The 27566-nt window shown below is 37.9% G+C and overlaps 2 protein-coding genes across 26 annotated transcripts in view; both read left to right on the top strand.

The window, feature by feature from the left end:
* clasp1a (cytoplasmic linker associated protein 1a) overlaps positions 1-15613 on the top strand; it is a 72881-nt gene extending 57268 nt beyond the window's left edge. For 15 of the 25 annotated variants that reach the window (XM_065252015.1, XM_065252007.1, XM_065252023.1 and 12 more), the window contains 15 exons: positions 396-559; positions 1047-1125; positions 1217-1360; positions 1801-1896; positions 4081-4227; positions 4307-4413; positions 4985-5116; positions 5616-5763; positions 7279-7519; positions 7680-7736; positions 9436-9608; positions 9787-9915; positions 11489-11695; positions 12029-12145; positions 13627-15613. In XM_065252015.1, coding sequence (XP_065108087.1) covers positions 396-559; positions 1047-1125; positions 1217-1360; positions 1801-1896; positions 4081-4227; positions 4307-4413; positions 4985-5116; positions 5616-5763; positions 7279-7519; positions 7680-7736; positions 9436-9608; positions 9787-9915; positions 11489-11695; positions 12029-12145; positions 13627-13713 — 2028 coding nt within the window. In that variant the 3' untranslated portion in view covers positions 13714-15613. The remainder of the gene's footprint in view (positions 1-395; positions 560-1046; positions 1126-1216; positions 1361-1800; positions 1897-4080; positions 4228-4306; positions 4414-4984; positions 5117-5615; positions 5764-7278; positions 7520-7679; positions 7737-9435; positions 9609-9786; positions 9916-11488; positions 11696-12028; positions 12146-13626) is intronic. The other 10 variants (XM_065252022.1, XM_065252027.1, XM_065252025.1 and 7 more) reach the window with 4 other exon arrangements.
* A 937-nt stretch (positions 15614-16550) lies between these two features.
* On the top strand, positions 16551-22526 carry tfcp2l1 (transcription factor CP2-like 1). Its single transcript, XM_065252032.1, has 15 exons — positions 16551-16856; positions 17435-17574; positions 17667-17740; positions 18109-18235; positions 18354-18460; positions 18541-18693; positions 19644-19754; positions 20351-20439; positions 20540-20591; positions 20716-20809; positions 21115-21205; positions 21308-21390; positions 21485-21627; positions 21895-21946; positions 22296-22526. The coding sequence occupies exons 1-15, from the start codon at positions 16621-16623 to the stop codon at positions 22331-22333; spliced, it is 1590 nt and encodes a 529-aa protein (XP_065108104.1). The 5' UTR covers positions 16551-16620; the 3' UTR covers positions 22334-22526.
* Positions 22527-27566: the final 5040 nt, after the last annotated feature.

The following is a 27566-nucleotide window of genomic DNA, read 5'->3' as shown; positions in this document are numbered from 1 at the left end:
TGTTGACTTTTGAAATTAAACAAAGCTGAGTGGCGTGATAAGCTGTTAGCAAGCTCTAGCGTCTCCCGCTGACTGACGGCTGGGCGGGGTTTTCCGGGGGAAGTTTTCCGGCGGAAGCCCATATAAAGAAGTGATACGTATCGAAAACCCCTGAAACGTCAGTTAGAACCGTAATCGAAAAAAATTAGCCGAAACTTGTACGAACCCTGGCGAAGTGCATTCGGCACAGAAATACTCTGAAACACGCCCAACTGCATTTTTGACACTTTGCCTACGTTTAGCATGAGGAAACAACTCTATAACTGTGTTAATAAGTCAGAATGCTTGAAATACCATTAAACCCCCCCTTTAAATCCTTTTTATCAATGACCAATGATGGATTAATGTCCTTCTAGGTGTTTAGCATGTTCTTGGAGACTCTGGTGGACTTCATCACTGTACACAGAGAGGATCTTCAAGACTGGCTTTTTGTACTACTCACTCAGCTACTGAAGAAGATGGGAGCTGACCTCTTGGGCTCAGTCCAAGCTAAGGTCCAAAAGGCTCTGGACATCACACGGTAAGTCTTAAGTCTAGGTTTGTCTACCTGTTAACCACATGTGTATGTTACAACTCTTAACACTGCAAAAAATGACTTGTTTTCAGTAGAAGTATCAAACATTTCTTAAATTAAGATGCTTTTTCTTAATGAGCAAAATGACCTAAGAAAATAAGTCTAGTTTATAGACATAAAAAAAATAATTTAAGTAAATTTAAACTTAAAACAAGCAAAAATATCTTGCCAATGTAGTGAGAAAAAAAACTAAAAATAAGTTTTATTTTTTCTTAAACACTTGAACACATTTTTTCAACCCATTGGATAATTTTGAGACTTAAATTAAGACTTAATCTTGACTTATTTCGTAGGTCATTTTGCTCATCAAGAAAATACATATTGATTTAAAAATGTTTCGATGTTTCTACAGAAAACAAGACAAAAATACTAAGAAAGTCAACTTTTTAAGCACCAGGAGGATAATGTCTTTTGTCACTTGTTTGTCTTTTAGGGAATCTTTCCCATTTGACCAACAGTTTAACATCCTGATGAGATTTATTGTTGATCAGACCCAAACCCCTAATCTTAAGGTAAAGCGACTTCTTTGTGACCCCTTACGAAAAACCTGCTGTGAATCGCCATCTGTTGGTTGATACTGATTTTGTTGATAACGCAATGCAGGTAAAGGTGGCTATCCTGAAATACATCGAGTCCTTGGCACGGCAGATGGACCCCGGAGACTTCGTGAATTCGAGTGAGACAAGATTAGCGGTCTCCCGGATTATCACCTGGACCACAGAACCAAAGAGTTCTGACGTTAGAAAGGTTAGTATTCATTAAGCTTTTTATATTAATGCAAGAATGTTTTATACTGTATTTTTAAAGCTGCAATCCATAACATTTGCCTCTCTGTTGTGTCTCAGTTTAAAATGTAAAATTGCTAGTTACTTTACATACTTATTTTAATGTTTGTTGGAATAAACCTGATGCTTCCTATAAAATCAGACCTTGAGTAGAATCAGCTCTACTTTTAAATAAATATAAGCTTACCATTTTGAAAAAGAAAGGGGCCTATTTTTATGTTGTTGCTTATTTTGTAACCAAACAAAATGCGGATTGCAGCTTTACATTTACTGTAGTTTAATAATTAAAGATCAGTAAATTACAGTTAATTGATGGATGACCACTTATACGTGGTCATTAGTTTGTCTTGGTGTATTATCTGTTACGCTGACAAATCCTGTTGCTATGATATGATGGCCCAGACCCTTCATAACTGGGCAAGTGAGGAGTTCTCAGGCAGGCCCAGCACTACAGCCCTACTGCCTGGAGATAGTCACCTGGAGGACAGGTGCAAGCAGGTAGTGCCAACCCAACGGCCTAACCAACGACACGTAACCGCTGCGCCTAACCGTGTGCCTCTCCTCACTCTAATCTGCCTTGCGAAGTGACCGATGAACACAATCTTTTAACATGCTATTCTTAATAATGCAGTTTTCAATAATGTTTTTCTAGAAGGCTTAAGAAAGAGATGATTTTCCAAATAATGATTTGAATAAAAAAAGTGTGTTGTATCTTTTTATGTTGTAAAGTTTTCTTATCTTAATTGCTTTTAACTCTCTACTGCTTAAAGTGTACTTGTATATTTTTCTATTCATTTTCTATAATAGAGTAACAATGAGTGAAGCAACATTTTTGCATGCGTTTAACATAAAACAGAGTTAAAGGATAAACATCTGAGCTCTCTATTGGCGCTTTTCCATTGCATTGTACCCCACGGTTTAGTTTGGGTCGGGTCAGCTCACCTCACTTTGGCGTGGTTAGCTTTTCCATCGAGTTTAGTATCAATTTGTAGTGGGAGGGATTATAGGCGTGTCGTTATATTTGCGCTGCATACTGCTGTGACATCACAAGTGAGAGCGCCGTTGTACATTCCCATACATTTATTTATTTCTCAGTCCGCCACAAAATAAAAATTTTGCACATTGTGTTTTTCAGTACCTCTGTCTTACATGACAGTTTCTGTTCAAACACCCGTGGCGTCTTTCAACGGCGCTCCGCTGAGCCTCATTTATGTTGCATTTAAGCATATATGTGAACGTGCGCGTCGCGAATGTGCCGCCACAAACTGCAAGAATGGAAAAAACTTTTATGGTGTCCCTGATTCTCAACCTGTGGATGTTTTTCATTGCTAAAAGGGAGTTTGGGAACATACAGCAAAGCACAGATGACAACAGGTTTGCTCGAGACAGCGCAAGCTAATATTTTACATTATAGCGATGACGTGATGATTCTCTCAGACCAATCAGTGATCTGCAGTGTTTTTGCGTCACGTTTGGTATCAGCTCGGGTCGATTAGAACCCCAACCGAGGTGGTACGAAAAAAGTAACGGTACCAGGTAATGCACCTAATGGAAAAGCTCCCAAAAGTAAGCTGACCCGACCCAAACTAAACCAAACGTGGGGTAATATGCAATGGAAAAGTGCCATATATAAACTATGGGCGGTAAATGCAATAAGAAAGCAAACGTTAGTGCTGCCAATCGAAATTCTGAATGCACAAATAGGCCCACCCATCTGAAAATGTTTGATGCCTACATCAGTGCAGATTAGCATACACATTTAAACATTGTCATCTTTTCTTTGCGTAACTGAGCATCGTTGTAACGCTGTATAAAATTTGTTAAGTTCATTCAACTTAAAAATATTAGTTGACTCAAAAAAGTTGCTGTCAACTAATCTTTTTTAAGTTGAATTAACTATAAATGTTAAGGCAACCCGGTGATTTACTTTTTAAGGTTGAACCAGCCTTTTTACAGTAGCTGAGCTTCCATCAAAACGTGAGGTGAATCTTTGTTTTTTGTTGCAAAAAAACAAAGGCGAATTGGGTGCGTTTCCATGAAGTTGTTCAAGCAAGTGGTATTGGTAACGTAGTAACCAATCAATTAAATGCGGCACGCTTAGAAAATGCAGACAGGACTGCATTTTGTTACGATTGGGCAAGTTATAAATTTACTAGCAGTGCAGCTTGTTATTGCCAAACTGAATGCTGTGCACAGAAGAAGAAATGCAGCATTTTTGATGCAGGCACTAGCAGCAAGGGAATTGCGACGACTTTGAGCCCCATAAATGGGAAAGACAACGTCAGCTGATACAGCTAGAACCCCGTGGAATTAATTTTCGCCAATACGTTTTCATCTCCCATTATTCGCATTTACTCTTTTTCACAAAGTCAGAAACCACCTTAAGCGAACGTAAAAAAACTTTTTTGTGAATTAAGAGATTTTTATTTGATATTTGCCGTAAACCTTTGCATTTACCCTCTGCGTACAAAACTGTGTTTTCTGAGTAGTGCACACTTTAGTTTGTATCCAGCTCAACATTTCAACTTGTCTTCTGTTCATAGGAGCAAAGCAGTCACAGTTTGATAAATGCCTTTTTCTTCTGAGTTATTACCTCCCGCATTTCTCAGCATGTGTTAGCGGACCGCCTCTTACTGCGGTGTTTAACCAGCTCGCTGATAATGTCTGTGCTGTGTTGTGCAGGCTGCCCAGATCGTGCTGATCTCACTCTTTGAGCTGAACACTCCCGAGTTCACCATGCTGCTGGGTGCTCTGCCCAAAACATTCCAGGATGGAGCCACCAAGCTCCTGCACAACCATCTGAAGAACTCCAGCAACACCAGCAGCGTCGTAAGAAGCCCATATGCAACCCCATACATATAGTTATGTATACGTATAGAGAACTCATTCATTCCTATGTCCAACACAGAGTTCTCCGAGCAATACTATGGGTCGCACTGCATCCCGTCACCCCACAAGCAGGACCAGCCCTCTTACGTCTCCAACTAACTGCTCACACGGTGGGCTGTCACCCAGGTAACACATTTATTTCTTTGCTTTCATGAACCATGCACACTAATGCATGATGGCCTTTTACAGCAGTGAACACGTTTGATTTATTGACGTGTAGTTTTCTTCGGTTCGACAAGTCTACCTTTATAGTTTTCTTCCCTTTGAAACCTGAAACCCCCAAAATGATGGTATGATCAAAATGTTTAATTTAAAATAGACCTTACCCAGTCAATATTTAAGATATCAAGGTTAGATTTTCATATTTTTTAGGATGATTGTATGTAGAAAACTGTAAATCACAAAAAGCTTTAGCTAGGTTTTGACAGGCAGGGTCAGATATATTTACCACAGCATGCCATGGTCTTTACCAATTGTTGGTAAACAATTATTACAGTTTTATTTTTACAGTATTTAGCATTCTACCAACCAGACCTTTATAAGAGATTTTCAAGAAATCATATCAGCTGTAGAGAGAGTTTGGGGGTTTCTGGTCTATTAACTTATTAACCCATGCTGCTAACCACAACCTTCGGACTGGAACACTATTTTCTTCTCTCTCTTCCTCTCCTCCTCTCCGGCCGTTCTGTGGACACAGTCGGTTATGGGGTTGGAGTGTCGATGGGCTCTTAAAGCACCCACCTCCCCCTCCTCCTCCTCTTCCTCCATCTCACTCCTCTATTCCTGCTGGCCCCTCACTTAGGGCCTTCCGCTGCGCTCTCTCATCAAGGTAACTCAGCCGCCCGCTTGTCACGGCGAGGAGGGGCGGGACGGGTGCTCAGATTCCCACCCACTTCCAGAGACATACTTTCATGTAATGCACAGACGTGTTTGTGCACAAATATAAGATTTTATAAAAAATTCGCAGGGTGGATTTGCTCTTAAAAGTAGTGGTTGTTTGTGAAAGTTTAAAATTAGGGAACAGTACTACATTGAGGAATACTGATTGCATCCCTTTATTCGCACTGGATGCATGTGGCAGTTTCACTCCAAAATAAAGGAGTTATTTTTCTGTGAACAAATTCATTTAACCTTACTAAATCATTCATAAATATGACATAAACACACAGGCAGGCTTTTCAAACACTGTAAATGCATGGCATTTGACATTAGAAGCAGGAGCTCTGTCTGGGTCTGTATGTTGCTTTTTTGTGATGTGTTGCTTAAAGTCGATCTTATCTCTGTTTCTTCGTTTTTTAATATTTGTCTTGCTATCTTCATTTTCTCAGTATGCTGGAGTATGACACAGAAAACATGAACTCTGATGAGATCTTCAGCTCGCTGCGTGGTGTCACAGAGGCCATCCAAAGCTTCAGTTATCGCAGCCAAGAGGACCTGAATGAACCAATCAGACGTGATGGCAAAAAGGACGATGCTGTGAGTCTTTGCCTTTTAAATTCGGGAATATTAAAGGGGAATTCCGCCCTAAAACGGAATTTAGGGTGTTTTTTCGTTGTTAACGAGTCAAACTTTCATTTAAAAGCATATTTATGACTAAAGAGCAACATTTAAGATATTTAAGATTTTCGTTTTCTGGTAAACTGGCCTTTGAATGGGAGTGAATAGGGCATGTCGATTGAGCGCACAAAATCTCTATTTTTACAACACTAAGGAGGCTCGACACAACGTGATACTTTACTCGAAGTATCACGTGGGTCTCTACACATGAACGCGAGCATTGAGAACATTGTTTGTGTACACAGATTTTAGTAAAAGCGAAAAGTTTGGAACAACTTACCGTGCTGTTAAACTGCGTCCCGCCGCCATCTTGCCAGTCATGAGAAATCGATCTCAGAATGCGACATAAGGAGGAAGGAGAGTAAAGATGGATAGCTCCTAAAGCATAGTTCCATATAAATGCACGGATAATTTGTTGTTTTGTCTCAAGTGAAAAACAATATTGACCCTGTAGTTGAAAAGTAGCGTCCTATGGAGTCCATTCAATCGCATTCTGAAATCGATTGCTCATGACTGGCAATATGGCGGCGGGACGCAGTTTAACAGCACGGTAAGTTGTTCCAAACTTTTCGCTTTTACTAAAATCTGTGTACACAAACAATGTTCTCAATGCTCGCGTTCATGTGTAGAGACCCACGTGATACTTCGAGTAAAGTATCACGTTGTGTCGAGCCTCCTTAGTGTTGTAAAAATAGAGATTTTGTGCGCTCAATCGACATGCCCTATTCACTCCCATTCAAAGGCCAGTTTACCAGAAAACGAAAATCTTAAATATCTTAAATGTTGCTCTTTAGTCATAAATATGCTTTTAAATGAAAGTTTGACTCGTTAACAACGAAAAAACACCCTAAATTCCGTTTTAGGGCGGAATTCCCCTTTAACAGTGACACAAATGTGTCTCCAGATGCAAAATGAAAGCTGGTTGCTATTGGATCGACAGACCAATTAGTTTTATTGATGAAACATTGAACACTCCTGCTGTTGTATAATCTGAATTACATCTAGTATATGTATAATAAGTAGGGCTGTCAAAAGATTAATCGTGATTAATGGCATCCAAAATAAAAGTTTACATAACGTGTGTGTACGGTGTATAAAACACCCAATCATGGATATATTTAAGAAATATTGGTTATATTTAAATATAAAATATTTAATTAAATTAAATTATATAAATGTATATACAGTATTAAAATGTAAATATTTCTTAAATATATACATGAATGTTTGTGTATTTATATATACATAATATTTACACACAGTACAAACACACATGTTATGTAAACACAAACTTTTATTTTGGATGACATTAATCGCGATTAATCTTTTGACAGCCCTAATAATAAGTTGATTTTATTATTACAAATAACATACAGAAAGGAACCATTCACAATAAAATTGCAAATAGGTTAAATTTTTGCTTTCATGTCTTAGGTTGGAAGGGAAGGTGCGTCTCCAGGATCTGATGCTAGACTAGGATTGGACGTAATGGAAGGAGGTCGAACCGCTTTGGATAACAAAACGTCTTTGCTTAACACGCCGTCCCCGCGGTCTTTTGCCGTGCCACGGACACGCGAGTTCGCCCCGTACGGCTACGGAGACACAATTGCATCCTATGACAAAAGCGCCCTTAAAGAGGCTGTCTTCGATGATGATGTGGATCAGTTTCGTGACTGTGAGTCTGCCCGGTGATCATATACCTCCGATAACTTCACTCTCATTGTTTTCATCATCATACTCCATACTGCCCCCAAAGGTGTAATGTGCAGGATAGTAGAGTCTGAGCGTCATCACATCCCCTGCTGTTCCCCCCTCCTGTCCTTCCTCTTTTACAGGCCGTCGACAGGACTGTGGTGAGAACAAGATGGTGCTGCCCAAGACCTTTACTCCTGGTAACCACCTGCAACTTTTGTCATGTACTCCCCTCATCACCCTCTCATCTTCTTCATCCATCTCACTGTCTCCCATGTGATGTCAACTTGCCTTAAATGCCATGGTGATGTTGCTAACAGGGTCATGTGATATAACACTGCTACAGATCACCTGCACTAATACAAAGAAATACAAGAATGGGGAGATCAGACAGAAACCTAGTGATGATTTTAATGCTTCGCTTTAGTACTAACAGCATTTTATTGCAAACACATCCATGTCACTTAAAATCTATGTGATAAAAATTATGATTAACCCTTTTCAATCAAAACAAAAGCTTTAACAATTTTTAACTGTTAACTACTACTTCGAATCCTTCTAACTAAAACTAACAGAACATGTCTGCTTTACAAATTGATAGCTCATGATGGCTGTGTGACCCTGGACTTAAAGGAAAACACCACAGTTTTTCAATATTTTACTATGTTCTTACCTCAACTTAGATTAATTAATACATACCTATCTTTTTTCAATGCTCAATGCGTGCACTTTTAATTCTTATACAGCGTTTCGTGAATGTGTTAGCATTTAGCCTAGCCCCATTCATTCCTATGGCTCCAAACAAAAGTTTTATTTTGTGCCACCATACTTACTCGTGTAACTACTCATGTAACAGTCTTTAAATAGAGAAAACAGGTGTTTGGAGGCTTCTAAATTCATCCCTGTTCGGATCTTAAGGAATGAATGTGGCTAGGCTAAATGCTAACACATTCACGACGCACTGTACAAAGATTAAGTGCATGCATTGAAAAAATATAGGTCTGTATTAATTTGTCTAAGTTGAGGTAAGAACATAGTAAAATATTGAAAAACGGTGGTGTTTTCACAGGAATATTTGTAGAAAAGCCAAAAATACAATGTATGGGCCAAAATAATTTGTGTTTGAGTCTTTTATGCCAAAATAATTAGGATATTAAGTAAAGATCATGTTTCTTGAAGATATTTTGTAAATTTTCTACCGTAAATATATCAAAACTTTATTTTACTTTATTTTTTTTACATTATAAGTGGATGCAGTTGCTAATGACTTCATTTGGACAACTTTAAAGACGATTTTCTCAATGGAAACCTTATTTATTCAGCTTTCAGATAATGCATAAACAACAATAAAAAATTTACCCTTATGACTGGTTTTGTGGTCCAGGGTCACATATAAGGCTGAGTCAAATGTCAACATGGCCAGATCACATTTTACCCAAAATATTGAAAAATAAGCCATGAAGAAAATGTACTCTGACCATTATGGACTTTATTTGCATTGTGGCATTTATTCATTTTGATTTTAAGATTAAATATGACTGCCATGTGTATGATGGGTCATTTGAAACAGATGACCCTAAAATGTATTGAAATATTGATCCAAGTAAGGTTAACCTCCTAAGACCTGGTGTGTCCACATACAAGGATATCACATTTCATGTTGTTTGCACCATAATACTTAATTCTGTGGAACTGGAACCTGTTGTACACAAACATGGACAGTTACACTGCTTCATGTTTAAAGATTTGTTTATTATATTTATTGGTTCTTCCTAAACCCAAATAGCTGGAAGAAATATAAAATGCAAGCCAAAGCTTGAGTCTTAGGAGGTTAATTAAGGATGTTAGCTGTGTTTCCTGTAGTTTCTTCTTTGACTTGTATTGCTCCGGGTCACTCAGATCTGGTGGCAGACCTGCTGAAGGAGCTGTCCAATCACAATGAGCGAGTGGAGGAAAGGAAGGGAGCCTTGATCGAACTGCTGAAGATTGCACGTGAGGACAGCCTGGCTGTTTGGGACGAACACTTCAAAACCATCTTACTGTTGCTATTGGAAACACTTGGGGACAAGGATGTGAGCACTACTTTACATTTATAGCTCCTTTAAGAGAGTTGCAGCTTTAATGAGTACCATCAAAAGTCACTGCACTCAATGGCCATCATTTGTTATTATGTAATAGGCTTTAGTAATATATGGCAGCGTTGTGTACTGGTGCATTATCTGGCTAGTCATGATTGTATTTGTGTTTCAGCACACAATCAGAGCGCTGGCTTTACGAGTTCTGAAGGAGATCCTGAGGAACCAACCAGCACGCTTCAAAAACTATGCAGAACTCACCATCATGAAGACGCTAGAAGCTCACAAGGACTCTCATAAGGAGGTTTGAAATTACCATCTCAAAGCACTTAGAAATAATAATATAAACTCAATTATTTAAAGGAAAACACTACTGTTTTTCAATATTTTACTAGGTTCTTACCTCAACTTAGAGGAATTAATACATACCTATGTTTATTCAATGCGTGCACTTAATCTTTGTACAGCGTGTCGGGAATGTGTCAGCATTTAGCCTAGCTCCATTCATTCTTTAGGATCCAAACAGGGATGAATTTAGAAGCCATCAAACACTTCCATATTTTCCCTATTTAAAGACTGTTACATGAGTAGTTACACGAGCAAGTATGGTGGCACAAAACGTGGCTATTTTTTAAAGTGGATAAAAAATGAGAAATACATTGTTTGGCGGAAGAGCACTTAGTTTGCAGCACTTTATTTTGTGCTACCATACTTACTCGTGTAACTACTTATGTTACAGTCTTTAAATAGGGAAAACATGGAAGTATTTGGTGTCTTCTCAATTCATCCCTGTTTGGATCCTAAGGAATGAATGGGGCTAGGCTAAATGCTAACACATTCACGATGCGCTGTACAAAGACTAAGTGCACGTATTGAAAAAAGATAGGTATGTATTAATTTGTCTAAGTTGAGGTAAGAACATAATAAAATATTGAAAAAAGTGGTGTTTTCCTTTAATGTGGAAATTTACTAAGACAATACTGTTATTAGTATTTATAAAATTTTGTAGCAAAATTGTGTTTTTCTGTATGTTTTTTTTTTTTCGTATGAATTGATGTAGAAATATTTAAGCAACACCTCATTGTTACCATCGTATCCCTGACACGTGGCTGAGAAATCAAGCTTGCCAGGTGACATTTGTTGTAAAGACCTCATAAAGAGAGAAGTAAGCCAATTGGCCTCTCTAATCCATTTGTAAATTCAACCCTTGCACCTGTGGAAACTGAGCACCTTGGTAACATCTAAATTGAGATGACCTAACACTTGGATGAATAAATGAATGTGCTGCAGGCCACTGGTGGACAACAATTTTCTTTTCTCAGTGCAAAATAAGCTGCTTGTTGTCATGACAGTCAATGCCGTGATTGAAATTGAATGAAATTTGAACCTGAGCCGGAATTGTTTCATTTCACCTCCTTAAATTTTACTGTACATCTAAACTGAAATATAATTAAACTCTTATAACTGGTTCACACTTCATCAATAACCATAACGTTAACTATACCAGTGGTTTTCAAACTGGGGGCCGGGGCCCCCAGAGGGGCCGCGTGATGGTGCTAGGGGGGCCCCAGTTTTATGACATTTTATGAAATACATAAATTTATCATGAATTCTGTGTAATTAAACCTAAAAAAATAAGGCTACTAACCAAAAGCACTACTTTTCTTGTATAATTTAATGTTTTTTTTTTTTTATTAAAATGTTGAGTTTTAGAACAGTTTTTTGTCACAAATTTTCTTTGGGGGGCCGCGGAGGAATGCACGTACACAAGGGGGGCCACACACTAAAAAAGTTTGGGAACCACTGAACTATACGATTAGAACTTCACACTCTGCAAACTAACTTCGTCTCATAATGATGTTGTATTGTATGTGCAGGTGGTAAGAGCAGCTGAAGAGGCTGCCTCTACATTGGCCGGTTCCATTCACCCAGAGCAATGCATCAAAGTGCTATGTCCCATTGTACAGACCGCAGACTATCCCATCAACCTGGCTGCTATTAAGATGCAAAGCAAAGTCGTTGAGCGCATTTCTAAAGAGTCCTTGCATCAGTTAATGCCAGACATCATTCCTGGACTCCTACAAGTGAGTATTACGTTGTTTGCAACATTCAGTTATAACATATTTTTACTCTGTTAACATTAGGATATAATGGACAGAGTGTCCCATTTAAACCTTATTTATTAACAAAAAATGTAACATTATATGGGTTTAAAATGATGGTGCGTGAATCATGCGCATATACAGATTCAAATTAGATTCAAATCCACAATAAGTTGTTTCAGCACCAGTTTTGGTCATTTACTAACTGACCCGATTCTGTCTGTATACTCTGCATTAGCCCACATTGTCAACACACTGCCTTCTTTGTACCAGAGACTATCTCACTCTTGTTAATGTCTGTCTGTCTGTCTGCAGGGCTATGACAACACAGAAAGCAGTGTTCGAAAGGCCAGTGTGTTTTGTCTGGTGGCCATCTATTCAGTGATTGGTGAGGAGCTAAAGCCCCACTTGGCCCAGCTCACTGGTAGCAAGGTATGATCACATGTTTACCATTCCAAAATATCACCAAAGATTTTCTATATGACAAAATTGAAGACTGCAATTACTAAAAATAGGGGGCAATGCAACACCTAATATGGTCGTTCTTAGCGCCATCTAGCAGTGAGACAGAGTAAAGAATTGCAAACAACGACTCAGTCCAAAAGTCACCCGTCTCTTTCGAAACGCATAGTAAATCTATTAGGGATGTGCATTTATAAAGAACGAGTACTCGATTAACTGGGGGTAGGGCAATCAAAGGGCATACACGTCATTGTGAAAATGAAAATATTTTTAATAAAAACACTCAAATAAAACTTAACTTTGAAGAAACTATCACAGAAAAATGAACACATGCTAGATTATTAATGAATTAAATGTTTTTAACAGAAAGTAAAACTAAAGGGTTAATAAACACAAACTGAAGTGCTTTCTATATGACACACTCTACATAATATTAAGCCTTATATACAACATAAATCTAATATACAATATGAATTTAGCGGCACAAAATGCAAGACTTCATGTGCGACCAGTAAATTTGACCTTTTTTTGTGATGTGACACTGAATTTAAAACAGCACATTGTACTTTTTGCATCTATCATCAAAGTATTTATTAGTAATACAGTATATTAATTAGTAGAAATGTGACTATTTGGTTAGTATGTTGATTTACGGTATGTGCCCCTAAATTTTCTGGTTGCGCCCCTACAATTTTCAGCTGGGGGCCACTGTGCTCCTAGTGAAAAAAGTTAGTCTGGAGCCCTGCAGACATCCAAATGCCGCCATAACCCCAAAAAATAAATAAACCCACACGATCATCATTTTTGTGATCAATCATCGATGCCACGTTCGAGTACTCGAGCAATCAAGTACTCGTGCCCATCCCTAAAAGCTATGGTAGCCCCCACGGGACAAACACGTCATTGTCTGAGACAACGTAGTGACAAGTTTGTCCATTTAGGGCTACTGTAGAAACTTGACAGCGACTTACATTTAAGGGGACACGGTGTATGTACATAAAAACTGCTCATTTTAAGGTAATAGGGTCTTTACATACTGCTGAAAACATAGTTATGTGTATTATATTCCATTTTCTTTTCTTCCAAATTTTACACATTGCACCTTTAAATGGAACCAATCATCAATCAAGAAAGACTAATGGTAGGAGCTCTATACTGAGTTGTGTGATGCGCTTACCAACCTGTGCGCATGAGCAGTAGTAGGCTAAGTAACCTCGAAAAATGTTTTGCAATTTGAGCTTAAGAAAAACATTTTTGGTACAAATGATGTCAGGTTTAATCGTTGGCATGACTTCCATAAAATGACTTCAGTTTCACCCTGTTTAGTACCGCAGTCTTTGTTTGTTTCTCCTGTGCTTTTGACTAGTGTTGGAGGATCATTTTTTAACAATTTCAAATCAGTTTTACCATATGCTGTTTTAAAATTGACATTCTTGCTTTTATCCCCACAGATGAAGTTGCTGAATCTGTACATTAAGAGGGCCCAGACTACAAACAGCAACAGCAGCAGTTCTTCAGATGTTTCCTCTCACAGCTAGCCAGATATACTTCGATCAGTGCCCTTCATGTGCTTTTGGAAACGTAGCTGTGCCTCCTCCATACATCGTGTTTTATTTTATCCCAATCTAGCTTCATATCTCCAGGAGAAACATGTTGCTCATCACAATCAGACTGTTTTTCATCTAATTCCTGGAAACCTTTTAGTTAGTCTCACATGATTCCTTTGATCTGTGGAACATTGACAGAATGTAAGGATAGTGGAAAAACGAATTCCGGCCTTTTAATAGGGATCAAATCTTGCTTCCTTAAATGGAGCAAACAGGGTTGCTTCAACTTTGTTATTAACTTATGTTTGCAATTGGTGTTGTAGGTTTAAGTTATTTGACTACATTTTAAATGGGCACAGTTGGCTAATACATCAATTAAATCTTAGTTAATGCTAGTGGATCATTTGGCTGGCCGAGTGATAAATGTAAAGACTAGAGAAAAAAAATTAATCAACTTGTAGGTTTGGCTACAATGACAACCAAAAAAGAATGTTCTAATATCAATTTTTATTTCTTGTATTAGCAAGTACACCGATAACATGGGACCATATCGTACCCCAATGGCGAAAATGTAGGAAATCTTTTTTTTTCCAAGTCTTAGGCAAATTATAAGGCCTTTGTATTAATTTTAGTATAAGATGGATAATGTGTTTAAAAATGCCTCACTACAGAACACAAGGACAAACTTCTGAATGTAAAGTTGTTTTTTATCTTTCGAAAAAGTGAAGGGTTTCGTGAGTAAATTATAAACAAAACATGCCAGGAAAGACGTGCGAGCCACAACCAACAAAATAATGTAAAAAGTTCACTAATGCTTGTAATTTATGTGGAACGGAGTTGAAAAATATAACCAGGAGTATCTGTAACCTGCTTACACTTTATGCTCTATAGGAACGAGAACTACTTTGCCTTATGTTCATTCTGTTTTCAATACTCGGACTGTTAAAATTTCCACAGTTGTTCACACTACTACAATGTAAAAGCATGGCACTGCACATGTCTGTGACACTAATGTAAACCCTCAAATCTTGGATCACTAGAGATTGAGGCTGTGTTATGTTCTCAGAGATCTTTGTTTCTCCATCCGATCTTAAATGCTGGGAGTTAAGTGTATTGTACATACCTTTCAATCTTGCTTCTCACTTCCCACAGGAAAGAAAAAAAGGTGTTGCACTCTTTCGCACGTTAACAAATAGCCTGCATGTTTTGAAGACGTAACAATCCTGTGCTGCCGTGACTGACTGAAGTTTGGCTGTTTGAGAAATCTGTAACCTCAGCAGTCTGGTCAGTCTGTAAATACAGTATTATTATTGTTATTAATGATATTTCGCCCATGTTGGGAAGTAGGCAAGTGCAAAATTTAAGAGTTGACCAAAATGTCTGTTTATTCTCAGACTGTGAACCAGACCACATTAAAAATTAAGGACAGGCACTGGAAGCAGCCTACTATCTTTGAGTATTATATACTGGGGCATGTGGCTTTTATTTGGGTATGCTAATTGCGCATACTCTTGTTTGAGGCAGCATTCATTCGAATATTTTTTATCTGATTTAGACCACGGACCATTATTTTGGTTTAGACTGGGGCAACTTGTTAAAAAAAAGTTAATTTAAGGAAAAAAGCCAATGGTGAAGATCAGCAGTGCAAGTATTAAAATTAAAAGCAGCTCACTGAGTTTTCTGAAGCGTTGAACTCTAATAGTATTTCATCTAACTGTTCACTAAGCATGTTAGATTTTGTTAAGTTTTGTCATTGGACACTGATACACTCTTGTATTTATACATTTATTTTATTTCCTTTACTTTCCCAATGTACAGTTTTTTTCAAAGCTTGTGATAGATTTACAACAACTTAAGTTTGCCCTAGAAATAAAACAACCAGAAATATGAATTTATTGTTATTACTTTTATTAACCTTTATGTTTTGTGTGTGCACGTTAATGTGATGTCTGTCAATGTGATGTTTGTCAAAATGTATCACATCTGACCATTTATACTTGGTGCAGTGCTGTAAATCTTACAAAGAATATCCACCAACGTGGGAAAAAAATATGTATATACTTTAGTATTTACTATAGTAAAGTGTAGCATTAACCAGGGGTTTTCAAGCATTATGATGTCAGGGACCCATACATGATGAACCTTTAGAGAGGGACTTTTATTATAAAGTTGGCGTATTGTTTACAACTATATAAGTGGCTACACATTAGACTTTTTAATTTTTGCTGCGTCTTTATTCTCTTAAAAATTTCTGGGTCCCAGAATCTTCTGACCCCAGTTTGAAAACCCCTGGTATTAACTATAATGAATTAATTAAACGTTATAACTTACAATCTCGTACAGAAACACAGTATCTAGGGATATAGTATAAAAATATAGTATAAATGATATTGTTAATTTATTTAATTATAATAAGGTTGGGTTAAATATGTGTGCTGCGTTCCTTTTCTGAGTTTAAGTCAAATGTTAAAGTATTTTGTACATTCTATTCCAGAAATGTCAAGGCGCATGCGCACAAGCATCACGTAAAGTCGAAGTACTTTATGCTAAATATGGTTTATCAACAACTAGTCCTGAACTTTGATATCAGGTTCACGCTGTTAAAAAAACAACACGGTAATAGCTTTTTCTAGTCGATTTGAGGAACGGGATTGATATTTTGAAGACGTCATACAGCGTTTCTTAGACCGTCATATGATGTCATACGCGGATCGGTCTGCGCAGCGTTCCGGCCACTCGTAATGTGTATTCGACTTAATGCGGCGCTGCAAAAACCGACAGCCGGATGACGTCGAAGTACCGCGAGAACGATTCCAAATTAGAATTTTCACATGTGATTTCTCGACTCGCTCTCGCGGTACGCTGACGTCATCCGCATGTCGGCTCTCGCAGCGCCGCATGAAGTCGAACAAGCCTGCAGGTTACCTGAGACGTTATGATAATCACACGCGTGTCAATCGAGTATATAAGACGGGCGGACACATTAAAGGTTTTAGTAAAGCTTTTGTGTTCACACTGGTATCCCGAAAGGCTTTGATCACTTATTATAGCTCTTATTTTCTGGGATACGAACTGGAAAACATGCTGTTTTGGCACAGTCATCCCGAAACCTATCAACAGCACGCGCATGTAAGGTAAGTTTTGTCACTTGTTTGTCCAGTGGTAACGTTAGTCGTTATAAATTCCTACATTTCGTTAATGATCTTTAAGATAAGTCATAACTTATTACGAAACATTTTCATTTATAAGTGATAAGTTAATTTATAATAAAACACGAATTTAATCATTTTATGTTACTATTGGATAATTTGCCATGAGCTTGTTAGGTGATGTAATTAAAATGTTTGGAAGGTTTAAAATAATGCTTAGTTGATAATAGTAGAAGCATTATTATACTATAGTATATGTATAGTAAGTTACTTTACTTATCCTATATGAAGAGTTTCGTTGCGTTTTTTTGGTTGTGTATTCCAATTAATATCAATTCAACTGCAGTTGGTTTGTTTTGATTTAAACCTTCATAACTTAAAGCTAAGTAGCACCATAAAACAAAAATAATAACATTATAACTGAAAAATAAAGATGTTTTGACAAAAATGTTAAAAACGGAGTTATCTCGTTTTGCAACGAAAATCTTTATATCAACATACCTATGCTGTTGCTGTTGGTGCTCGGGTGTGGTCACTGAACTTTTAACATCATTTTCTTTCAGAGATGCTCTTGCCCATTTTCTGAAGCACGAGGAGCAGCATTGTGCTGAATCCAAAGTGACTCCGTTTTATTATGTGCTTTGTGCAGCCACATCTCCAGCTGTGAAACTACAAGACGAAGCACTCACTTATCTAAATCAAGGTATTGGTTATTAATCGTGCACCGCTGCCATATTATCTTACTGAATTATTGCATTTTTCACATTTAAATCAGATTTATTTCTATAACTGTAGGTCAGTTCTATGAAATCCGTATGCTTAACAGAAAACTGACGGAGTGTAAAGGTATAAGCACCAAATATATTAAGGTAAGTTAATGATATTATTTTGGAGCTTGTTTCTCAAATATTTTTAAATACATTTTTCATTTGAATGTATTTTAGGAAATTACTCTGCTTCTCATTAAAACGGTGTGAAGATGTATAATAATACAATAAAATACTGTATTAAATACAATAATGTATTAATAAATACAATGCACATGCATGGGATATTTTTAAAGCTCTGGATTTTTTGACCTATGAGTATGACTGTTGATCATACTTTCTAGGTTTTGAATTTTTGAAACTTTCTTCTATAAGTTTTTGTGTTAATTATTACTACATTATTCTATTCTTCTTCTTTATAAGCTTGCATGTCATCATACTATCCTAACTCTATGCTAGCCTGTTTTCAGAGTATTTTGCGTGTGGTGTTTCATGACCGACGGCTTCAGTACACAGAGCACCAACAGCTGGAGGGATGGAGATGGAACCGACCAGGAGACAGAATCTTGGATATAGACCAGTCTTCCCTATTTGAAAGTCTAAGACGTTTATCATTATAAAATGATCAAAATATTTACGCTATCATAAAGTATGCTGTTTACTAAAAATGAACATAAAGAATTCCCAAAATGTTTTACTATGTCTATATGTTCAGATGTCCCTTTGTCAGTGGGGATCGTGGATCCTCAAGCACATCCATTGCAGCTTAATACCATACAGTTCCTCTGGGATCCTGAACAGAATGCCTCTGTGTTTATTCGGGTATATTTTTTATAAATTCAATCGCTTTTATGCTGAATTTATTATCAAAAGCAGTAACTTCTCTGTCTCTTCATATGCAGGTTAACTGCATTAGCACCGAATTTACTCCTAGAAAACATGGTGGAGAGAAGGGAGTCCCCTTCCGCATTCAGATAGACACATTTGCAGCCAGCAAGCAGGGGGAATATGTTAAATATATGCACTCCGCCAGCTGCCAGGTCAAAGTATTTAAGGTAGAGCTGTGAAAAGATAACTTTTGAATCTAAACTGTGAGAATTGTGATTGCTTTAGACTGTAAAATATGTATAAAACAATTTTAAGTATATGTTAACCTGGAACTGAAATTGAGATCGATACATCAGCTGAAAGCTGCACAAATAGGCTCTCCACTGATGTATAGTTAGTAAGTATATTTGGCCAAGATACAACGATTTGAAAATCAGGAATCCATGGTTGCAAAAAATAAAAATACTAAAAATGGCCTTTAAAGTTGTCCAAATGAAGTCCTTAGCAACACATATTGATTTGAGGCATAAAATATTGATAAATTGACCCATTCAACGTATTTTTGACTATTGCTACAAATATACCTGTGCTACTTATTGGTTTTGTGGTACAGGGTCACATACTGTTTGTGATTTACAGTTTGCCATCCTAAAATATATTACATGTACTTATTTATAGTTGTTTTGCAGATTAAACCTTTTTTTGCAGATTAAACTGAAATTAGAGAAAGTATTGTAACATTAACACTAACTTCAACTTTATTTCACAGTCTGAAGTCATCACAATGCAATATTATTAATATTTAAAGGAACAGTATGTAGGATTGTGGCCAAAACTGGTACTGCAATCACACAACTGGTGGCTAATACACAAATTGACAACATAAACATCAGTTGAGTGCTGCAACTCCACTTTTAAATGACAATGTCCTGTCCGGACCACTGTTGTCAGTGATATAAGTATTTGAAATTAAAATGATTTCTTAATGTCTAGTGACATATGAGGGCCATTTTATGATTAATTGATGTACATTTCTTACATACTGTTCCTTTAATGCAATGGATCTGTTTGGAAAACTATCATTATTTTATCATTTTTGTAAATCCGCCTGATGGTCCAGAAATGACACTGTAACTTTATTGATCAGAAAATGTCATCTTGCAATTTTCTTCTCAAGCCAAAAGGCGCGGATCGCAAACTCAAGAATGACCAAGAGAAAATTGAGAAAAAAAGTCTGCAAGATAGAGAGAAATATCAACCCTCCTATAAAACTACTCTGCTTACCGAGGTAAGGTATGGGTGGGTAAATAAAAAAAATTGGTTTGTGAGAAGTATTCATTTAAAGGTCCACTGTTTAGATTTTATTTGCGGCATCTAGCGGTGAGATTGTGAATTGCAACCAATTGCTCAGTCCACAGCCCACCCCTCCCTTTTGAAACGCATGGTGAGCTACGGTAGCCACCACATGACAAATTTATCATCGTCTGAAACAACATAGTGACAACATGCCCTCTATAAGAACATGTAAGGAGACCCACAGTGTTTGTAGATAAAAATGACTAATTCTAAGATAATAATAACAATATGATTCATTTTGTTATTAAGTATTTATACACCACTGATAATATGTAAATTATATTGCATTTCTGTCATAGATCCTTCTAAAAGTTACCCAATGCACCTTTAACTTGGCTGATCTGTTAATGATCACAAATACCTCTCTCCTTTGACTGACCATAGTAAAATATTAAGCTTTTTTGCACAAACAAGATGTGACTGAAGTTCACTTGTTTGCATGCTGAACAATCCACATTGTAAAAAATGGCAAGGGTTGAAACTAAAAAAGTCGTCTAACATTGTATAATTTCCTTTCCTCTCTTTAAGTGCTTCCCTTGGCCTGAAGCCCCATCTATCAACACTACAAGATCTCCTGTTTATCCCAGCAGTCCTGCTTCATACAGCTTTCAAGAGGGGTGAGTCCTGGCGTTGGCTATACTTTGCTTTTCTCGCATACAAGATAAAAGCATTAATACCCAAAAAGCCCACTGCTCTCCCATCTTATTGCGTTTATAGAAACTTCTCTTCAGGCCAGCAGGGGGAGCTACTCCTGCCCAACTACTCTGATGTAAGTATTTTGAGATCTAGTTAAAGCATTAATGCCTTTCTCTCTTATTTTATAGGTGTATAGGTTTGAGAACATGGATGATGCTATGCTCATTACAGGGATTTTTATTATTTTTGCCATGTAGCACCTGTTGCCATCGTCCTCCGCGCATGACACACAGCAGTGGTTGCATCGTAATAGGTTCTCATCTTTCTGCAGGATTTTCTCTGGTTTTTCAGGTAAGCTGAACTATATTATTGGCTCTCATCTGAAATCTAGTAAACTGCAGTGCTTTACCAACATTGCTTGATTGACAATATATTTTTCTGTGAGCTCACCACAGTGCATTCTGGGATTGCCTTTTGCACAAACCAATGCTAGATTAGAATTTGACCCAAACATTTTTATGTGCAACTATGATGTCTTAAAGTGTTGTCTTTATGGCCAGATCATTACATTTCAGAACAGAGCCATAGTACCCATGTTTACCTAAAATGTTAGTGCTCGATTATTCTTTAAATAACAATGTTAATTTGACCGACAGGTTCTGATTTGCTAAAAATGAGCAGAGACGACTTCATTCAGATCTGTGGGCCTGCTGATGGAATCCGTCTTTTTAATGCAATCGAGGGGAGGTGAGCTATCTCTTTAAATAAACACTGTTCACCAGTCACCATGATCCAAATTTGATGCTTCATAATCATGTTGTTTGATCTTTTCGCTTTAATGTCTGTCAGGTGCGTACAACCACGTCTCACTGTCTATGTATCTCAGCTGCAGAATAGATATCAATCACATGCCAAAGGAGGGGCTGATGGAGGTAAGAGACAGCACAGTGTTTATGATACCTGTGACATGCAGGAACCATTCAGACGTATTCCTAATACTCTGGCTTTTCATTTTTTTGTTTGTAGTCTTCCATGCCCTCTACCTAGAGGACCTTACTGTGTTTGAGCTCACTGAGAAGATAGCCAATCTATATAATGTGCCCTCACAGCAGATTCATCATGTGTACAGACAAGGGCCGACAGGGATTTACGTCTTGGTTTCAGATGCGGTAAGAGGGCAGAAGTTGGTCCTATAGATTAGCTAGGAGATTTGGGTGCTTTTCTTAGAAAAAAAAAGTTTTATTTTAAACTTTTAATTGACATTTATGGCAACTGTATAACTAACAGGTCATGTAAGTCATGGTTTGAAAAGCACACAGGTTTTTATGTTAGCAGCAGTCTTTCCCCCATAATCCATTCCAGTTACTGATTTTTAAAATATAGACCCTGAAAATATAATTCTCCAGGAATATAATAAAAATATTGTATTTGTTCAGATGGTGCAGAACTTCACAGAGGAGACCAGCTTCATAATCAGCTCTTTGAAAGGTAAATTCATGGACATGACACTTATCTCAACTAATCTGATAGCTTTATGTTTGTCAGGTTGTACTTATCAGGAGAAAATTAACCAGATGTCCATTGCTTAAAAGATGCTTTCATAAGCAGGACTTTTCTATAATAGATACAAATATGAAGTAAATCAGTTTGTTTTTAAGAATACAATATGATTGTGTCACAATTGAATGGATCTGACTTTTAAAAGTGTCTTAAATAACAAGCTACAATGTAAAACACCAATCCAATTAATGGATTCACATTTAATTCATAATGTCCTTGTGCTTATTATAATACTGTATTTGGTTAATGTTAGCTTTTTTTACCTGTGTGATTGCAGATGAAAGTAATGATGGTTACCATGTTGTACTGAAGTGACCAGCTACTAGAAAATTATGAATCCTAATAGTTTATTTTAACAGACTGTGTGATTTTAAGTTGTATATCACCTGCAAGAATGTGATGTGAATACACAAAGAAGAGCTTTGAATGACTATACACTTCAGGTTTTTTAAAGAGAAAATGTTGTCAAAGTTGATACTTAAAATTTTTTAATAAATTATAATATTAATTATTGTTGCACTTTTTATGTTTTGTCTTTTAGAAGACATTTTGATAAATGATGATGAGCACACAGTTGACGGGATCCATTGACTTTTATAGTATTTGTTTATCCTACTATGGAAGTTAGTGTTGATTGTGTTCCTATTATTCTTTATCTAAATATCTTCTTTTGTATTTAACAGAATAAAAAAACTCATACAGTTTTTAAAGGGACACTTCACCCATTTGCATTAAGCTTTGTATAGTTAGAACCCCAGTCATGTTTTTGAATGGTCATGCATCATTTCCTCAGTTGCCGCTGAGACAGGAGAAATACAGATTTCAGTGTTGCACTTCCTTCTTTCAATGATGTAAAAATCATCATTTTGCATCATTGAAGAAGGAAGTCCAATATCTTTGTTGAGGGAGTGAGACTACAAACACCCCTTTTCTCAGTCAAATATGACACAAATATGACACACTTTCAATAAAGATTAATGTTTCCACGGGTGAAATGCTTGTTTAGTGAATGATGACAGTTTATTTTTGAGTGAACTATCCCTTTAGTGATTGCTGTGGACATTTTTATTAAATATTTTGCTTTTTGTCTGAGAAGTTTGAATTTGTCTGTTGTAACTTTTGAATAAAAATATTTTTTCAAATAGATATTTGTATACTACTACAATCTAAGCAAGCTGTTTTTCTTCATAAAATACATAACAACATATATTATTTTTATGGTGCTTAATTTTGCTTAATTTTATCAAGACTTAATCTGCATGTCATGTAACTACACAACACTACAAGATATACAAAACTGGAATGGACAGATTTGTTTTATGTACCAATAAATGACCGGAGAATTATCCAGATGATAATTTAATAACATATTAAAATATCAACAATGTAAAATGCCATTTATAAAAACTTTAAAACGGACAAAAATAAGTGTCTTTATAAAGTTTAACATCCAAATGCTATTAAATTATTGAAATATTTTCCTATATTCTCAGTGGGATTTCAAGTAAAAATCTCCCGACGAGCTGGATGGCGGCTTGCATGGCTAACACCGCCGTCGGTGTATGAATGTGTGAGTGAATGGGTGAATGTGAGGCAAAACTTGTAACGCGCTTTGGATGGCCATAGGTCTGTTAAAAGCGCTATATAAATGCAGTCCATTTACCATTTATTTACCATTTCAAGTAAATAATTTAGGTAAATGGGGTTCGGCTGACAAAGATAAAATCAGTGAGAAGGGTCTTGAGATGAATTCTCAGATAAATATATAGTGTATTCAATGAAATCAATACAGTTGAAAATATAAGGGATTTCCCCGTCCCTTACGACCTGACACGATGACATAATTGATTATAGAATGTAAAACGTCACATAGAACGTCCGGTCTCTCAGGTAACCGAGGTTACTGTAGTAACCGATATGTTTACACTTATGGTAAAATAGAAACAGTCAGGTGGCTCAACCGCTCCGCTAAAGATCCACTGATTTCGATGATCCACTTCGTGTTTTCCCGCCCGCTCTGCAGCATCTTTATCACAATCTGGAGTGGAGGCGACAGTTCCCGAAGTTCGTAACTTACGGTTCATTACATTTCTTAAGTTGTCGATCCGCTGAATTAGTAATTTGGTAGTTTGTTTTTGTATTGGTTTGCTCTCGGTATTTTAAAAGTGAAAACAACTTAGCCAGCAAATAACAATAAAAATCCACACTTAGAATTGCAATGCTCTAATCAAATTAATGTACCCGATCAAATCCAGCTAAGACCAGCATAAATTGGTTTAAGCTGGTTTTCTCAGCCTGGCAAAACCAAGCTGGGAGACCAGCTAAAACCAGCTCACCAGGTTATGCTGGTTTTAGCTGGATTTTTTAGTAGGGATCTAATATAAGTAACAAAAAATGTCTGTTGTTGGCACACTTTGTAGACGAACCAACATTGCCTTCACAAAAAAGTAGACAGAGACAGAGGGTTAAGGATGGGAAGGCTGCTAAAGGCAATTCTACATTGCAACTGGATTCAAATCTCCATCAAGCCAGCTGGTAAGTCGTATAATAGAGTAGAATATTTAGCAGTTTGTCAAACTTTAATTCTTGTTATTAAGTATATTTATCTTAACCTCCTAAGACCTGGTGTGTCCACATACATGGACATCACATTTTTATGTTGTTTGCACTATATCTGTGTAACTGGAACCTGTTGTACACATACGTAGACAATTATACCGCTTCATGTTCAAAGAAAAATATTTGGATATTATATTTATTTGTTCTTCCTAACCCCAAATCTAAAATTCAAACCAAAGCTTGGGTATTAGGAGGTTAATAACATAATAATCACTTATGCTAGTCATCTATAACACACTACAGACACGTTTTATTAAAAACATATCAATAGTACCACCCCCCTCTACATAACGTTAGCCCTTTTTTTGGTTTGGACCACTGTCCCTCAAACTGTCTGTGCACGGCCAACAGTAAAGCTTAAAGGTGCCAAAGAATACATTGAACTAATATGTTAAAGGAGTCCAGGGCCATACGCTTGGTTTTATAAATACTGAGGTCCATATAAGTATTTTTTTAGGGCATGCACAGACAGAATAAAAAATTCTTATTTTTCTGTTCTACATATGAATTTTAATACATCAGAAAACCAAAGAATCAAATAACTATAGATTTCCAACCATGTCAGTATGCAGAAGACTTGTATTGGTCATTAGGAATACATTGTAATACTTATTTTACCCATCCTGGGCACACTGGGCTGTGTCAGTGAAGTAAACATAGGCTAACTGAATATAGGATTATTTTAGTGAATTAACTAAAGGCTATCAATTATTAATTTATTAAATTAATTCACAATATGCACACACTTATTATAGACTTAATATGCTGAAATACAACATCAGAAATGCAGTGGTGGAACTAGAATTGTAGAAATGGGTTGGCCAAGGCTACTTTAGGAGCTCCATATCCCATTAAAGAAAACTGTAATTTTAAAAAAAGCATAAATGAATCTACGATTACTTCACATTACCCCACATTAGATAAATATTTTTCTTGCCCTGGATGTATTACATGCATGCATTATACTAACTGTAAGATTTATTAATTAATTTTAAACTTCTCACATCTGATTTACTGTCTGTTAATGAAGCAAAAGGCTTCTTGTTAACTGCAGTAACTTAGTAAAAGTTGTTCAGGAAATCAAAATTCCATGATAAACCTTAAACTTACTTTAAATAGCAGAGCTCAACATAGAAGAAGTTACAGCCAGGACGAGTGGGTGATTATTTTCTTCTTTTGTTATTTAATTAACTTTAAGGACTTGAAAAGGTATTTTTTATTAGGCTTTAAGAGCAAATTCAATAAAATGTTTAAGCGAAAAGATGAACATGGGCTCATTTAAACTCCATTCCAGTTCAACACAATGAATCTATTATACAGTAAAAAATATCACTTCAAAAATTAAAGGGTGGTGTTGAATAAACATGCTGAATAACGGGAAGCGAATTACTTGAGGGAGTGAAAACAGTGCATTAAATTTGGATACCCATGTAGCTCAGATGCAGTAATGTTTCTTGTCTTGTCACCTTGACAATCACTGCGGTTTCATATTTCTCATCAATAAAATGCTGTATAATAGTAAGTGTTTCATTGCTTACATCTTTCTTGCACTTGATTTTATTGGTCATCTCGGAATAATTTACGGAGTGGCGTCGGCAACGTGTGACGTTGGGACGGACTCGACGGAGTCGTGCCGACACGTTTGGCACTTGACTCGACGGAGTGGCGTCGGCAACGTGTGACGTTGGGACGGACTCGACGGAGTCGTGCCGTCACGTTTGGCACTTGACTCGACGGAGTGGCGTCGGCAACGTGTGACGTTGGGACGGACTCGACGGAGTCGTGCCGACACGTTTGGCACTTGACTCGACGGAGTGGCGTCGGCAACGTGTGACGTTGGGACGGACTCGACGGAGTCGTGCCGACACGTTTGGCACTTGACTCGACGGAGTGGCGTCGGCAACGTGTGACGTTGGGACGGACTCGACGGAGTCGTGCCTTCACGTTTGGCACTTGACTCGACGGAGTGGCGTCGGCAACGTGTGACGTTGGGACGGACTCGACGGAGTCGTGCCGACACGTTTGGCACTTGACTCGACGGAGTGGCGTCGGCAACGTGTGACGTTGGAACGGACTCGACGGAGTCGTGCCGACACGTTTGGCACTTGACTCGACGGAGTGGCGTCGGCAACGTGTGACGTTGGGACGGACTCGACGGAGTCGTGCCGACACGTTTGGCACTTGACTCGACGGAGTGGCGTCGGCAACGTGTGACGTTGGGGCGGACTCGACGGAGTCGTGCCGACACGTTTGGCACTTGACTCGACGGAGTGGCGTCGGCAACGTGTGACGTTGGGACGGACTCGACGGAGTCGTGCCGACACATTTGGCACTTGACTCGACGGAGTGGCGTAGGCAACGTGTGACGTTGGGACGGACTCGACGGAGTCGTGCCGACACGTTTGGCACTTGACTCGACGGAGTGGCGTCGGTGACGTTGGGACGGACTCGACGGAGTCGTGCCGACACGTGTGGCACTTGACTCGACGGAGTGGCGTCGGCAACGTGTGACGTTGGGACGGAGTCGCGTCGGCAACGTGTGACGTTGGGACGGACTCGACGGAGTCGTGCCGACACGTTTGGCACTTGACTCGACGGAGTGGCGTCGGCAACGTGTGACGTTGGGACGGACTCGACGGAGTCGTGCCGATACGTTTGGCACTTGACTCGACGGAGTGGCGTCGGCAACGTGTAACGTTGGGACGGACTCGACGGAGTCGTGCCGACACGTTTGGCACTTGACTCGACGAAGTGGCGTCGGCAACGTGTGACGTTGGGACGGACTCGACGAAGTCGTGCCGACACGTTTGGCACTTGACTCGACGGAGTGGCGTCGACAACGTGTGATGTTGGGACGGACTCGACGGAGTCGTGCTGACACGTTTGGCACTTGACTCGACGGAGTGGCGTCGGCAACGTGTGAAGATGG

This window comes from Paramisgurnus dabryanus, chromosome 15, assembly GCF_030506205.2.
Source record: "Paramisgurnus dabryanus chromosome 15, PD_genome_1.1, whole genome shotgun sequence".
NCBI classification, from domain to species: Eukaryota; Metazoa; Chordata; class Actinopteri; order Cypriniformes; family Cobitidae; genus Paramisgurnus; species Paramisgurnus dabryanus.
The sequence above is the reverse complement of the archived record's forward strand: the minus strand, read 5'-3'. Positions and strand labels throughout refer to the sequence as shown.